We start from the raw sequence: 17,205 nt of genomic DNA on the forward strand, positions 1-17,205 counted from the left end.
GTTTGGTGCTTGTACATCAGTGTCGTTCATCCAACATTTCCTCTGATTTTAGGGATTCGTCATGGTTAAGGTTAGGTTTCGGTTTAGTGACATGGTCAAGACTATGTACCCACAAGTGGCCCCCTAAAAAAAACAAAAAACATGATTTATCACCTTCATGTTTCAAATTATTTTAAATGATGTAAATGATGCTCATCTGTTGACTTTCTCAGGAAATACTGACACCTGTATATTTCAGTTAAACAGGTTAGTGCACTCTTATATGTTGTCTTCAGATGCACTGAGGTGAGAATAAGGAGTCTTTATTTCTCTGATATTTGTACAAAGAGCATGTACACACTTTTTAGAACCTAAACTATTTTCCTAACAAAAACTATGTAAAGCTAAGCTGGCCTCCATAGCTTGTGTTACTATACACTGAATAGTTTAAATGCATTATCTGTCATGGGTGTCATGATAATCGATGAGATTTTTCTTATAGGAGAGAATGTGGTAAGTTGAGCAAGAAAGGAAATGAGCCACTCCCAGTTTCTATGTAACTGATAACAAAAGTAATCATGTGATCCATTTTTAGAATGTATTTCCTGGGGATTTTTGAAGAGTTTTGCTGTGGGCTGAATTGTGCAGCATGTGTGTCATGATGCTGGTTGACAACACTGATGTAATAAATACCTAATTGGTGAATCATGCTGCTCTGAGTAAGTGTTACGTCTAATAAAGAAATGATCATATTTGTGAATTCATGAATAATTAAACAGAACCCAGTGCTTGCAGGACTCATCTGGTCTACACATAACACACAAACACATTTCTAATATTCAAGTCTGTTAAAGGATTTTTAGGCTGCATTAATTAACCAGGAACACTCATATATACAGATGACATCACTGAATCAATAATAAACTGACTTTAACTGAAAGGTGTACTCTTTGTTATTGTCTTCTTGCATTATAAACACACTATTGTCCTGTTTGACACTGAAAAGTGCTTTGACACAATATTGTATAAAGTGCTATTTAAATAAAGGAGACTTGATTTTACTTTTATTAACTACTATTTTATTGCTCTTATATTTGCATTGTTTTCACACAGCATGATGGCAACTAAAACAGGTCATTTGTCAGAACATGCAAGTGCTGCATTCTGTGACCCCCCCACCACCAGCACCACCAAAAAAACCTTTCTTCCTAAATTCTTGCATTTTACATACATTTCTTTCAGTAAGCAATGTAAAGAAACACATTAACAGAATACAAAAAAAAAAAAAAAATGAAGAACGTCCTGTGTAAATGAATTTGCACACATGTACAGTACTATAGACGAAACCCCAACATTCAAATTAAATGGTTACAAAAACTAGGACCTCAGAAGAAATTTTATCATACAAACACACAGCAAGCTGCTATCAACATCTGAAGGTTGTTTATTTAATAAGGTTTTTATTTCTCAAACGCCCCTAAAGAAAGGTCAAAGAATCTGTTAGATTGCATGCTGACATATGTGCATGTCTGTGTGTGTGTGTGTGTGTGCATGTGTGTGTAAACCACCTAACTATGTATTGTTGGTTTTAATTAATGTTAGTAGGGTGAGGAGCTTATCTATAGTCAGAATGGCCTTTATTGCTGATATTCAACAGATTTAAGCTATGTATCTATGCAGAAAATGATGGTATGTTGAAAGTATCACTACTGGGCAATCTACTGAAAATGTATTAATTCCATAGATTATTTTGCAACTAATGAATTTGACTTGTTTAGTATGCATGATTTGCTCAGTGGTGCTGTGTATCCTCCTCAAATGAGGAGTTTGACCATGAAGAGCGAGCTAATGGCAGTGAAGGCCAAGCTGAGGGCAGACACATGAAAGTGAGCCGGAGCGGAGTTACACAGGTCAGCAGAGCAGCACGTCTTCATCATCTGGTACACATTGGTGCTTGAGTTGGACGGGAAATTCACCTGTTCAGTTTTGTTGCATTTGGACACTTCAAGACATCCTTTCATCTTAATATCCACTAATCCACCTAAATTGAGATGCAAGAAGAACAGATTAAGCTTTAAAAACACATAAAACTAAAGGTGTCCAACAGCTCTTGAAGAGCATAAACTCACCAGCTTTCCCTATCCCGCTGAAGCACTGCTGTCCGGCATCACACGTCTTTTTGCTTGTAATGCAGAGATTCCACAAACCCAGATTACACTCATAACACTGCAGTGCCTGACCTGAGACACAAAAATACATTTAAACTGTCAGAAACATGAAATGTATTTCAATAAAAAATAAAAATAAAAAAGGGGTAGAAGTTTCTACAGATTAAAGAGTAAAATGGCCTGTGTCAATGGACAGGTAAGAGCATTATTGCACAGTTTTGCATGTTTCTCAAATGGACCAAATAAGGAACATGGGTAAAATTTTCAACATTTCTCATCAACCCTTTCTCCTCTCAATGTGTGTTCTAGATTCTGGCAAGTATACGAGACATGTGAAACACCTGAAATGCTGAAAAACTACTATAAAACCTTGCTGTACTGGTCGGGGGTAGATAGAGGGTGACATGGTCGTGGATTTTAAATCTCTCCGTCCCACTAAAGCAAAAAAAAATCCTGTCCCGTCCCAATCCCACGAAAACACTGGAGGAAAATCCCATCCCATTTCAATCCCAGAAGAATCACTCCCATTCCCTCCCACTCCCGTGTTGTTGTTTTTTTTTTTTTACCGGAATCTGTCAGTTACAGTAAAAAAAAAAAAAAAAAAAAAATTATAATAATAATGTAAAAAAAAATACAGTACAGATCAAAGCATGCTCACTTTAGTTAAATAAAAATTAAATATGTAGTGTTTATTTTGTTATTTTATTGAACCGAAAGCCACCTTAATGTACATTGTGCATTGGGCGCAACATTACATTTAATGTAAATCATCCATGCTAACACACATTTTCTATTTTATTTTATTATTATTAATATTATTATTATTATTATTCATTTGAACATAGACATTTAATCCTCTAGATTTATTTTTCATTCACAGAGTTTCAAAGTTTCTCAGTCATGTGCAGAAACCACATATTGTTTGTCTTAATTATTTTACAGAAGCACAACGTTTCGTTGTTATTCTGAATGCACACAAATAAATGTATACGAATTTGAAAGATTTATTACTTTTATCTGTATGACCAAAATTTACAGAGTATTTTAAAAGACACAAGAGAGCACTGGTGCCTCCATCTGTCCTGCCGTGAGAGCTGCTGTTCAGTGTCCACACACACTTCAATAGCGCACAGTTCTGTAGGTTAACATTAGATTGAAGGGCCATGTACAGTTGTTACATCTTTTAGATTAAAAAAAAACTATATTTGAAGCCTATGACTGAGGTGGGCTTTTGGATGTACTGCCAGATGTAGGCTACTGTATTAGCACATAGACCAGCCATTAACCATCTGTCCTTTATCAGACACACCAAAGCAAACAGAAGGAGAGCATAAAGAGAATAATGAATTCAATATTCAATAATTCAAAATGAAAATATAAGTCTACAGGTCATGGTTTATTTATTTAAAAGGTAAGGCTATATTGGTGAGTCATGTGTCTGTCGGCTCTTTCCGTGGAGGACATCGAAGACATCTACCTATTATATGCCAAATGTTTTCTATGGGTGAAAGATCTGGACTGTAGGCTGACAATTTCAGTACCTGGATCCTTCTTCTACGCAGCCATGATGTTGTAATTGATGCAGTATGTGGTCTGGCATTGTCATGTTGGAAAATGCAAGGTCTTCCCTGAAAGAGTAGATGTCTGGATGGGACCATATGTTGTTCTAGAACTTGGACATACCTTTCATTGATGGTGCCTTTCCAGATGTGTAAGCTGCCCATGCCACACGCACTCATGCAACCCCATACCATCAGAGATGCAGGCTTCTGAACTGAGCGCTGATAACAACTTGGGTTGCCCTTGTTCTCTTTAGTCTGGATGACATGGCGTCCCAGTTTTCCAAAAAGAACTTCAAAATTTGATTCTTCTGACCACAGAACAGTTTTCCACTTTGCCACAGTCCATTTTAAATGATCCTTGGCCCAGAGGAAACTCCTGTGCTTCTGGATCATATTTAGATATGGCTTCTTTTTTTTGACCTGTTGAGTTTTAGCCTGCAATGGCGAATGGCATGGTTGATTGTGTTCAAACGACAATGTTTTCTGGAAGTATTCCTGAGCCCATGTTGTGATGTCCATTACAGTATCATTCCTGTATGTGATGCAGTGCCGTCTAAGGGCCCGAAGATCATGGGCATCCAGTATGGTTTTCTGGCCTTGATCCTTACGCACAGAGATTGTTCTGAATCATTGAATGATATGATGCACATTAGATGATAATAACTTTAAACTCTTTGCCATTTTTTTCTCTGAGAAACTCCTTTCTGACATCGCTTCACTATTTTTCACCACAGCATTCGGGGAATTGGTGATCCTCTGCCCAGCTTGACATCTGAGAGACACTGCCACTCTGATAGGCTCTTTTTATACCCAATCATGTTGCCAATTGACCTAATTGTCACGACCAGGATACAAGGATACACGGAGAGAGATCCAAATGCGAGTATGTCTTTATTTAAGGGCTATCCAAAGAGTAAACAGTCCAGGCATGGGTCAAAACCAGAATAATAATCCAACATGAAAACAAAACACGAACACAAGGCAAGTGCACGACTGAATGATGGACATGAATTCACAAGGACTCTGTCACACATATTAAGACAGACCGGGTTAAATACACAGGGAGAGACAAATGGTAATGGGGAAATTACTGAGTACAATGATTGATAACCAGTGACAGCTGGGTGCAATGATTTAGGCAGAGACATGAGGAATGTGGTTAATGAAGTGACAGACACCGTGGGAAAAGAGGACATCTAGTGGATACCCAGGGAACACAACCCAGACACTGTGACAATAAACCCCCCACCCCCCCCCCCCCCACGGAGCGGCTCCCAGACGCTCCACGGCAAGACTACAAAACAGAGACCAGGAAGGAGGCGGACAGGTGGAGGCTCAGGGGGAGGGACGAAGGGCCAGAAAAAAAAAACATGGGGAACAGACACCAGAAGTGTAAAAACAAAACAGAGTCCCACAGGGCGGAGCAGAATACCACTACAACCCTGTGGACAAGGCGGAAGCCCTCTAGGGCGGAGCAGAAGACCACCACAACTGTGTGGTCAGGACGAGAGCCCCCCAGGGCGGAGCAGAAGACCACCACAACCATGTGGTCAGGGCAGGAGCCCCCCAGTGCGGAGCAGAAGACCACCACGTCCTTGTGGTCGGACCAACGGGAGGACGAAACTCTGGTAATCCCATGGTGTTTCTACTGGATTCCAGAAGATCGGTGCTGACCTGACTCTGCTCATGAAGATTATTGGTGACTTGCATTTGTTCATGAAGGTCAGTGGTGACCTGCCCTTGTTCATGAAGATCCCCGGTGACTTGACTCAGTCCTTGAAGATAACCGGTGACTTTTCTCGGTCCTTGAAGATCACCAGTTACTTGACCCGACTCTGAAAGGTCAACGGTGACTAGCCTTGTCTCTGGAAAGTCTATGGTACCTAGCCCTGACTCTGGAAGGTAATCGGTGACTAGTCCTGACTCTGGAAGGTCAGAGGTGACTATTCCTGACTCTGGAAGGTCAGCAGTGACTATCCCTGACTCTGGAAGATCAGCGGTGACTAGCCCTGACTCTGGAAGGTCATCGGTGACTAGCCCTGACTCTGGAAGGTCATCGGTGACTAGTCCTGACTCTGGGAGGTCATCGGTGACTAGCCCTGACTCTGGGAGGTCATCGGTGACTAGCCCTGACTCTGGAAGGTCATCGGTGACTAGCCCTGACTCTGGAAGGTCATCGGTGACTAGCCCTGACTCTGGGAGGTCATCTGTGACTAGCCCTGACTCATGGAGGTCATCGGTGACTAACCCTGACTCTTGAGGTTCAATTGTGACTAACCTTGACTCTGGAGGGTCCATGAGCACCTGACTCGACTCTGGAGGGTTCACGAGCACCTGACTCAATTCTGGAGGATCAACTGGAACCTGACTCGACTCTGGAGGGTCAGCGGGAACTAGCCCTGACTCTGGAAGGTCAACGGTGACTAACCCTGACTCTGGAGGGTCCATGAGCACCTGACTCAACTATGGAGGGTCCATGAGCACCTGACTCGACCTTGGAGGGTCAACTGGAACCTGACTCAACTCTGGAAAGTCAACGGGCACCTGACTCGACTCTGGAAGGTCAACAGGAATCTGACTCAACTCTGGAGGGTCAACTCTGGCTGTCATCCTGTGCAGCGGCGCTGGTAAAGCAGCCATCTTGGGCCATGACTCTGGACAGGCGGCCATCTTGGGCCGTGGCTCTGGGCTGGCAGACTTCTTGGGTAGTGGCGCTGGGTTGCAGGCCATCCCACCGGAAGACACAGGAGTGGCTGGGGCATCCCACTGAATCCGATGCTGCAAGTAGTACACAAATTCCCAGAACTCAAATGTGTCTAAATGCACCATTTCCTCTTGAGGAACCGGGTCATCCAGCCCGCTGTTAAAATAATCCTTAAGGGCCGCGTCATTGTATCCCATGCCCTTGGCGGAGGGCGGTCAACTTCAAATATTTCGCTCTCCACTCCGCCATCCAGGCTGGGGAACAGGAAACATCAGAAGACATACCGCTGGATCTTGCAGTGACGGAGTCCTTCTGTCACGACCGGGATACAAGGATACACGGAGAGAGATCCAAATGTGAGTATGTCTTTATTAAAGGGCAATCCAAAGAGTAAACAGTCCAGGCATGGGTCAAAACCAGAAAAACAATCCAACATGAAAACAAAACACGAACACGAGGCAAGGGCACGACCGAATGACGGACATGAATTCACAAGGACTCCGTCACACATACTAAATACACAGGGAGAGAATAACCAGTGACAGCTGGGTGAAATGATTCAGGCAGAGATGTGAGGAATGTGGTTAATGAAGTGACAGACATCGTGGGAAAAGAGGACATCTAGTGGATACCCAGGGAACACAACCCAGACACTGTGACACTAATATGTTGCAAATTGGTCCTCCAGCTGTTCCTTATATGTACATTTAACTTTTCTGGTCTCTTATTGCTACCTGTCTCAACTTTTTAGGAATCTGTAGCTCTCATGAAATCCAAAATAAGGCAATATTTGGCATGACATTTCAAAATGACTCACTTTCAACATTTTATATCTTATCTATATTCTATTGTGAATAAAAACTTTTACTCACAAGTTGGACAGTGTCCCAACTTTTTTGAAATCAGGTTTGTACATGGAGCTACAAATCACAAACCAGCAGCACGGCTAACAGGAAGCAGGAATGACACTTTTGTACTTAAACTGTATTGTACACTTTTGTACTTACACACATGCCTAAACAATGAGAAAATACACATACCCTACAGCAAATGTCCCATATTATATACCCAAGACAGTTACTTCCATGTTCTAATCCCAGTCGCAGTTCATTAATAGGGGTCTGACTTATTCAACAACCAATTAAACAATAGCATTCAAATGGCTTAAAGAAAACACAGGGTAAACAAGGAGAAGGGGCTCATAATTGTGTAAAATGTTTTTTTTGTAACAGTACACAGATGGCCAGCGCTGTCTTCCACTTTCAATACCATGACTGAGTGCCCTTGAGCAAGGCACCGAACCCCCAGCTGCTGCCCACTGTGTGTGTTCATGGTGTGTGTTCACTGCTCACTGCTCACTGCTGTGCAACTGATATTTATATTAAAATAACAGTGTGAGCCTAAAAGAAAAAGAAGCATAACTCACTGAAATATGTTTTATAAGATAAGAGAAGAATGCAGATTGATTGAAGGTGTGTCACCCCAGGCTGCTGGCAGCATTTATTGCTATATAAATGCTACAGATGATGCTACATTTATTTGTGGTTTTACATAGCAAAGAGAGGAACGAGTCTTGTTCATTAAATATACAATATATATTAAAAATAACATTACAAATATGAATAAACGCTATATAGCTAATTTATTTAATATATAATTATATCTTTGATGGCCAGCGCTTTTTTCCACTTTCAATAACATCACTGGGTGCCCTTGGGCAAGGCACAGAACCCCCAGCTGCTGCCCACTGTGTGTGTTCATGGTGTGTGTGTTCACTGCTCACTGCTGTGTGTGTGCACTAGGATGGGTTCAAATTCTGAGTATGGGACACCATGCTTTGATATACGTCATGTCACTTTCAGAGTATAGCATATTTATCATTGACATTGAGTCCATTTAAAAAATAATTTGATGACTGAATTGGGAAGGCAAACCAAATTCTTTCGCTGTGATTTAGTATTAGTATTAGATATAGTATTGTTCAGACCAGGGCTGTCAAATCCTGTTTCTGGAGATCTACCTACCTATAAAGTTCAGCTCCAACCCTGATCTAACACAGTGATCTGTAATTATCAAATGCTCCTGAATATCTTAATTAGAATCAGAATCAGAAAGAAATTTGTTGTCAAGTGTGTTTACAGTCATGGCCAAAAGTTTTGGCAGTGATATAAATTTTTTGTTTTGTAAAGTTTGCTTTTCACAAGAAAAAAAAAAATAAAATGATCTGTTCCTTGATCCTGACACAAAGTGACCAGCTGGCATTAATTGACTAATCAAATCAGCAATGTGAATGAGTACTTGTCAGGTTAATCACTATCATACTTACAAGATTGTAAGAGCAGACCAATTGCTATAAAAGGAGGGAAGATGCACTTCCAATCATTGTTTTCTTGTTAGCAATGGTTACCTCAAAAGAAGCATGTGCAGCCATCATCATTTAGCATCAAAATGACCTTATGTATGGTAGAAGAGAAAGTTTAACATGCTGCAACTTCAGAAAACACATGCAAATAGAAAAGGTGCCAGAAAAAACAAAAAAAACAAAACAGGTGCTGCATCAGGTGCTGCAAATGCTAACAAGCAAACAAATTGGTTTTGTTGTAAATATTTGTAGTGCATGTGGTGTCAAATTGATTAAGTACCTGACAGAACCAATTACCGGATCATCTAGAACTTCAAGGAGTGAGGTTTGATTGCAGTGAAGAAGTCTTAAGGACGTCCAAGAGAGTCCAGCAAGCACCAGGACTGTCTCCTCCTGAGGAGTCGGCTACATAATCGTTTCTCCAGCAGTGCAGAGCTCACTCAGGAATGACAGCAGGTTGGTGTGAGAGCATTTGCACGAACTGTGAAGACAAGACTTTTGGACAAGGGCCTGGTGTCAAGGGCAGCAAAGAAGCTACTTCTCTCCAAGAAAAACAGCAAGGACAGACTACATTTCTGCAGGAAGTACAAAGATTGGACAGCAGAAGACTGATGAAAAGAAATTATCTTTGATGAAGCTCCCTTCCGATTGTTTGGGACATCTAGAAAATGGATTGTTCGGAAAAGAAAAGGTGAACACTACCATGAGTCCTGTGACATTCAAACAGTTGAAGCATCCTGAGACCATGCTTTTCAAACATAATTCTGCCCCAAAACACGGCCAATAACAAAGAAGTGTATTAAAACATCCTGCAAGAGCAACTTCTTCCAACGATCCATGAGCAATTTGGTGATGATTTGTGCATTTTCCAGCATGATGAACCACCATGTCACAAAGCAACAGTAATAAAGAAGTGGTTCGAAGATCATTACATTTAAATTTTGGATCCATGCCCATTCAACTCCCTGCATCTAAATCCCATAGAGAACCTGTGGGCATTCCTCAAAAGGTATCACTGTTTTTCAGTATTCCATAGAAACATGTGGAAAAGTAATCTACAAATACTGAAGCAGCAAACTTTGCAAAACACAACATTTCTGTCACTGCTAAAACATTTGGCCATGACTGTACACACATAAGGAATTTGTCTTGGTGTCAGGAGCTTCTCGTACAGAAAGTACAAACATAGTGCAGACATACATATAATTTAAGGTTAGCTGGTAATTAGACAGTCCAGTTGTGTTTGAACAGGGTTATAACTGAACTTTGCAGGCAGTTAGATCTCAAGGAACAGGATTAATAATTTGATTAAAAGTCCATTATCTATGATGACTGAGCTGTAACATAAAGTGAGCAAATATTGCAGCATCAATTTGTCAAAATACAGTTACTGAGCCGATGCAGTATCCCTTGAGGCAACATGTTCCATATACAACAAACCAGCTATTAGGTTACTGAAGAGACCAAGAAAATAATCAGCTCCAAAAAAAAAAGTGTAGATAAACTCCTAATTTTTTTTTTTTCCTTAAGGGAACATAATCGAACCAACAGGGCCCTTAGTATAATCACTCGCTGTATCATTATATTGAATATTATTTAAAACCCATTTTCCCATGAGGTTGGTTACAAACAATCCCTCAGTTTGACTGAATGAGCGGTCAATTTTCTTTACACTTCTAATCCATCATACCAGTTGGTCTATTTACTGAAATGTTGTGGTGCTGACTAAAGTTGGAAGGGACAACTCCATCACTAAAGGGTTAGTTCACCCAAAAATGAAAATTAGCCCATAATTTACTCATACCTCCTAGGTGTATATGACTTTCTTCTTTCAGATGAATCCAGTCTGAGTTTTATTATAAACAGTCTTTGATCTTTCAAGCTGTTTAATGGCACTCAGCAGGTGATGCGATGCCCCTAAGGTGACATGGTCGGCTCACTCAGTTTTGTCGTCACACATGGGCATAAATACAACCATAAAGTCATATCTTTATTGGCATAATTCACAGATAAATGAGCATTTTGTGTTTTCATTTACAAATGAAACTAAGTGAATGATTAATTCCTCAACGAACCCTATAGTATTTATAATTATGGTCTATTAATTAGCCGTGAGAAACTCATGAGAAATGGATGTTGTTCCCTCAGCATAACATCTTGAGGTCACGACATAAAGAATTTGTTACCTTACAAAATGATCTTGTGGCCACAACATAATATCACATTCCCATGAGTTATCTCAAATTAATATTTTGTGGCCACAACATATTATCATGTAATTATGTCAGGGTCACGACAAAACTAAGTTTACCGACCATGTCACCTTAGGGGCACTGTACATGCATCAGTCCAAAAGAAGTGAAATAAAATTTGCCCATTCTTAATAAAAAGTGTTTCAAACAGTTCCATAAGGTGAACAAAGGCCTCCTGTAGCGAATCTCTGCATTTTTGTAAGAAAAATATCCATATTCAAAACATAAGAATCCATTTAATCTAGCTTGTATCAACAGTTGTACACAGAAGCAACTCCAGGAGGATGAGTGCGAGGTTGGCATTGTGCATGCACCGGTGAAGCTCGTGAAAACCAACATTCGTCTCTCTCTCTCTCTCTCTCTCACATAAGCACGTTCATGCACACACACACACAATGCACAAAACAGTAAATACTTCAAATACAGCAAATACTTCAACTAATAACAAAACATACTTATAGTAGGTGATTCAGAAGCGCCAGATTGTCGTAACAAAGTTAGAATTACCTCCTCTCCTAGGTTCATGAACCAGTCGTCCATAAAATGCGTTGCTGTTCTGTTGTAAGTATTCTTAAGGATTCCTAAATGCATCTACTTTTTTGAAGGCCAAATAAAGTGCTTTTGCTTTCTTCTAGATACACACAACATCACCCTGACATGACTGCTTCAACACTGTGTCATTGAAACCACGCTTTCTTTCTTTGTGTCAACATTTGCGTGACATTACAAAATATTTCCAGATAGTGATGTAGAGATGTTTGGGCATGTTTAAACAAGGTGTTTTTTTTTTGGGGGGGGGGGGGGGGTCTTAACTTTGATAAAGAATATCGCTACAGATTTGAGACTTTAGTCTTTGCAACAGATCTTCTTTATGCACAGAGAGCTTGTAACAATACAAAAAGAAAGGAAAAATTTGAATCGCATCATATGACCCCTTTAACAGGAGCAAAGGAAGCAAAGTCTCCTTATTTGGCAAAGGGAATTCATCTGAAAGAAGATGACTTGAGGGTGAATAATTTATGGGCTAATTTTCATTTTTGGGTGAACTTACCCTTTAACCAAATCTCTGTTAATGGCTAGTGCTGAAAATGACTCAGTGTTTGTTCTAATGGAGTGCAAATGATGAAGTGTACTTTGTCCTAATGTATGGAAATGTTATGTGCTTTTGGGTGCATGATAACCAGCATTTGCGTAGATTTTTAGCTGAGACCTTCAGTGTTTGTTTGTTTTTTCCAGTCACCTTTCACCCAAGAAAAGGAGCAAGCACCAAAAAACGAAGTGAGATTACATTACAATATCTAATTGATCCAAGATTTTAAAACTACACAATATTAGAAATATATATTCTCTCTGTACAACATAAATTAACTGCCTGCTTTATTGTTTCTCCAATCTATTCACTTTACAAAATAACAGGAGAGATGGGGCAGATCTTCAGCGCTGTGGTAAGATATAGTTTTTGTATTATTTTCTATTATAAAAACTGTATTAGAAACCATATTGGTCTAAAGCCAAACTGACTGCCTCATCAGTGGGCAAATTCTGCCAAGTTCGTTTGCGAGCTGGGTGAGCCTCTGTACCTCAAGTTAACCTGTGTCTGTCTCATAAACAAGCACTAGGGGAGGGGGCAATACTTTACAGCAATACACATATACAGTAAACCAGAGGCTCCTAAATTTAATATGTTAATGACTCACAGATTCACATGTTCCACAATGACTGGAATAATGTGGAAAGAAAGTAGTTCATGCATCACACAAATAAACCAACCAGAACTAAGCAACAAATAATCTACAGTTATAATTGCTAATCAAAGTCACATTGACAGTGTGCACTTATGAAACATAATTTAGTAGACTTTGACACAAAGGAAAATAATACAAAAACTGTATCTTACCCACTGCGAAATAAAGAGCAACTGCAAAGAGTCCAAGAAAGACTTTGTTCATGTTTCCTGTTGTATGTGAGCTGAGTTCAAGTAGAGGACCGTTCCAGTCTAGTCGGACTGCTGTGATCCTCTATATTTATAGATCCACACCCATATGGCACCACCCATTACATTTCCAAACACAGAAGGTATGGACCACAGCCTTGCAGCTACCTGAGTCTTACAGCTGACTGCAAATGATCTAATTTATGGACAACTATGCCCAGAAAAAAAAAAAAAACTAAAACAACAAAGGAAAAAAAAAAAGAGAAAGGGGAAAAAAGATCAGCAGTCTGGTGCTGAAAAAAGAATAATGAAAAAAAAAAGCCCTTGATCAGGGTTCCTCAATTAGTTTTCACCAGGGGGTTGAATTCTGCCAATGATACCAAGCCAAGGGCCACTGACCTATTATATATATATATATATATATATATATATATATATATATATATATATATATATATATATATATATATATATATATATATATATATATATGTTATTATTAATACAAATATTATATAAATCTTGCTTTTTACATAATCGATAAATAAAGATAAATACAAGATAAATATTCAGATTTTCCACCCAGTAGTCTGTTTTGTTCAAAGAATCATAAACATTTTTGCATTTAGATACAGAAGAACTTTGGCTGTTGAATATTAAAAGCAAATGAACAAACAAAAAGTCTGCCATGCAAATCAACTGTTCCTGCCTGTTCCTAGACTGGATCTCTTCTCTCCACTTTCCCTAGTTGCAGATTCAATTATTAGATCTGTCAGCATTAATATTTTTATACTTCGATTTATTTTTTGTGGGGGACTGGGGCAAACTGTAACACAGTGTGTCCTAACCAGACGTATATTTTGTCCTAACCACCCATGTGACAATAAGCAACATGGAATTCTATTTTAGAAATGCTTTTTATTTTTTGAGAGGCAGAAGGCAGAAACAACATATAAAATATGACAGTGATTATGAGATTATGATAAATCATGTGCTTTATTCATTTTTTAATGTCTAATGTGAGTTTAAATGTTATTTTGCGTAATCTTTTTTAGCAATAGTGAGATATTTTTCCTCAAACCTTGAAAATAATTGATTCTAAAGCAAACTTACATTAAAACTGTGAACCAACATCCTTAACAAAGATGGTAACTTATCAGTCACTCACTCAAAACTGTTCAGTCCATTCACATTTGAATCATCTATTTTCAGTGTCCACTTTTCTTTACTTAACACTCACCATGTTTTTGCTGTCACATCGTAGATCTACACTAGACATGACAAAGCATTCATGTGATTGGGCTAGTCAACTCTACAAAAGACTAATGGTGAGCAACAGCTCCAGTGGTGTAGATGGTAAATCGTGTGACATAACCATTTTGATGCTATCGACCTGAGTTCGAATTTGCCTTTTGCTGAATTTTTTTTCTCCCTTTTCAAATCTCATGTCGCATCCAAAAGGCATTTTTCAATAAAAATGATGGCGATAATTGAAAAGTTGAAAATAAAGTATCAGATAGGTGTAGGGAGGGCTTTATTGTCCCAATAAGGTGGATTACATTTTTTAATTAGAACTGGAATTAAAATTATAATTTTCACTCAATATGTTATTATTGCATACTGTATAATTTGCTACACTATTGCAGTGAAGATAATTGCCACGATTTGAAATAACTAGCATAAATAGCAAAATCCTGCTCTTGTATAGTGTAAATGGAATTATTACTTGGTGTAAAGCAAGGGTGTCAAACTCAGTTCTTAAAAGGGCTGCAGCCCTGCAAAGTTTAGTAATAGTCCTGCACTAACACACAAAACTTGGGCTGCATGAGACAACTCTAAAATGCTTCGGAGGCAGCATTCCCAGACAAAAAGGCATCAAGGCACGGTCAAACGTCTCGGTTACGTACGTAACCCTCGTTCCCTGATGGAGGGAACGGAGACGTTATGTCGACCGACAAATGGGGTCTCACTTGGGAGGCCAATCATCTCTGATTTTAAGAGAAAACGCCAATGAAATTGGCAAGTGGATTAACACACCTGAGCCACTCCCCGTGCCAGCGGGTATAAATAGGGCGACAGGTGCATCCACTCATTAGGTTTTACGCTGAGGAGCCGAGAACGTGTCCCGGCAACAGCGAATGGTTCAAGGTTGTGGCATGGGGACATAACGTCTCCGTTCCCTCCATCAGGGAACGAGGGTTACGTACGTAACCGAGACGTTCCCTATCTGTCGGTCACTACGAGTTATGTCGACCGACAAATGGGGTCCTATGGAAAACGCCATAACCTGAACCACGTCACAACCCTGAGGCGCTGCAATTGTTGACAAGCCTTGGCGTGCCACAAAAGCTACGCTTAAGGTCGTAACCTTCCCAAAGCCCCAGCGCAAATTCACTGACCTTGGTACCGAAGGGGCCAAAGGGTGAGTACATCGCTGCTGGAGAAGGCCATGCTGCTGTTCCGCCCACATAAAGTAAATGGAAGGGATTTCAACCTTCAGTGAAAGATAGCTTCAAATCTTCCCTATTTGTTCTTTCAGCTGGCAAGACAATGGGGAAGCGAGCCTTTAGGAAAGGCCGCTACGGAGACCACATCCTACCCGTAGGGAGGTGACATGTGGATATACCGATATGGACTGACCCAGGGGGCAGTACTACATATGGAAAGGGTCTCTGAGGCAGGTCCTACCTTGGAGCAGGGATGGAACGGCTGCCAGAAGAGACTGACAGAGCGATCTGTCAAGGGAAGACACGGGTTTGCCAAGAGGGAAACCTTACTGTGGAAGAATACACATATGGGATTACCCGTAGGGAACCCAGCCATATGGACACCTAGCCCAGTACAGGGGCTGACCGGCTCCGGGCATGCTAACGCCAGTACTGGGCCTGGTGACAGACTGCTCCGCCAAGTCTGACGCCGAGGGTGCTGGAGGATGCTCGACCAGGGTACGCCAACCGGGGCACTCTACTGGGAGAAGAAGGCGCTCACATCCCCGTGTTAGGGGGAATGGCGCAGCAAGCGAGACACCCAGCCAGCCCTTCCCGCCAATTACCTGTTACCCAACACACGGGAGGAAACTGGCTCTACACGGAGGTTGTAAAACCTCGCAAAGGTGTTAGGTGTCGCCCAGCCCGCAGCTCGACAAACGTCTGCCAGAGAGGCGCCGTGCGCCAACGCATAGGAGGAGGCCACACTCCGTGTGGAGTGGGCCCTCACCCCCAGGGGGCACGGCTCGCCTTGGGAATGGTAAGCCAAGGCGGTGGCGTCCACTATCCAGTGGGCCAACCTCTGCTTAGAGACAGCCTTTCCCTTCTGCTGACCTCCAAAGCAGACCAGGAGCTGCTCAGAGCTTCTGAAGCTCTGGGTGCGGTCCACGTATATGCGAAGCGCTCTTACGGGACACAGCAACGACAAGGCTGGATCTGCCTCCTCCAGGGGCAGCGCTTGCAGGTTCACCACCTGGTCTCGGAAGGGAGTGGTGGGAACCTTGGGCACGTATCCAGGCCGGGGTCTCAGGACAACGTGAGAGTAGGCCGGCCCGAACACAAGGCACTCTTCACTTACCGAAAATGCTTGGAGGTCCCCGACCCTCTTGATGGAAGTGAGCGCGATCAGGAGCGCTGTCTTGAGAGACAGGAACTTCAGCTCAACCGAATCCAGCGGCTCAAAGGGACCCCTCTGAAGTCCCGCCAGGACAATAGAGAGGTCCCAGGAGGGAATCAGGGGTGTCCTAGGAGGATGTAACCTTCTGGCACCCCTCAGGAACCTAACGATCAGGTCATGCCTCCCCAGGGACCGGCCGTCCACTGCATCGTGATGTGCTGCAATGGCAGCCACATACACCTTCAGGGTGGAGGGTGACAGCCCACGCTCCAGCCTACCTTGCAGGAAAGAAAGCACGACTCTGACCGGCATCTCCGGGGGTCTTCTCGGTGAGAAGAACACCAATTCGTGAACAGACTCCACTTCAGAGCATAGGCCTGCCTCGTAGAAGGGGCTCTAGCCTGAGTGATAGTGTCTACCACCGCTGGGGGCAGATCACATAGGTCTGCCGCGTCCCGTCTAGAAGCCACACGTGGAGGGTCCAGAGATCTGGACGCGGGTGCCAAATGGTGCCAAGCCCCTGAGAGAGAAGGTCTCTCCTCAGGGGGATGCGCCAGGGAGGGGCTGTCACGAGGAGCATGAGTTCCGAAAACCAGGTCCGGGTGGGCCAGTAAGGCGCAACCAACAGGACCTGTTCCTCGT

General features: G+C 41.7%; 1 protein-coding gene across 1 annotated transcript; it reads right to left on the reverse strand.

Moving 5' to 3' along the window:
- Positions 1-1,035: 1,035 nt before the first annotated feature.
- LOC127934903 (sperm acrosome membrane-associated protein 4-like) lies at positions 1,036-13,078 on the reverse strand. Its single transcript, XM_052532458.1, has 3 exons — positions 12,925-13,078; positions 2,109-2,219; positions 1,036-2,020 (listed from the first exon to the last, which is right to left on the reverse strand). Exons 1-3 carry the CDS (start codon positions 12,974-12,976, stop codon positions 1,794-1,796), a joined length of 390 nt encoding a protein of 129 aa, XP_052388418.1. The 5' UTR covers positions 12,977-13,078; the 3' UTR covers positions 1,036-1,793.
- Between the last annotated feature and the right edge of the window lie 4,127 nt (positions 13,079-17,205).

This window comes from Carassius gibelio, chromosome A19 (genome assembly GCF_023724105.1).
Source record: "Carassius gibelio isolate Cgi1373 ecotype wild population from Czech Republic chromosome A19, carGib1.2-hapl.c, whole genome shotgun sequence".
Classification (NCBI taxonomy): domain Eukaryota; kingdom Metazoa; phylum Chordata; class Actinopteri; order Cypriniformes; family Cyprinidae; genus Carassius; species Carassius gibelio.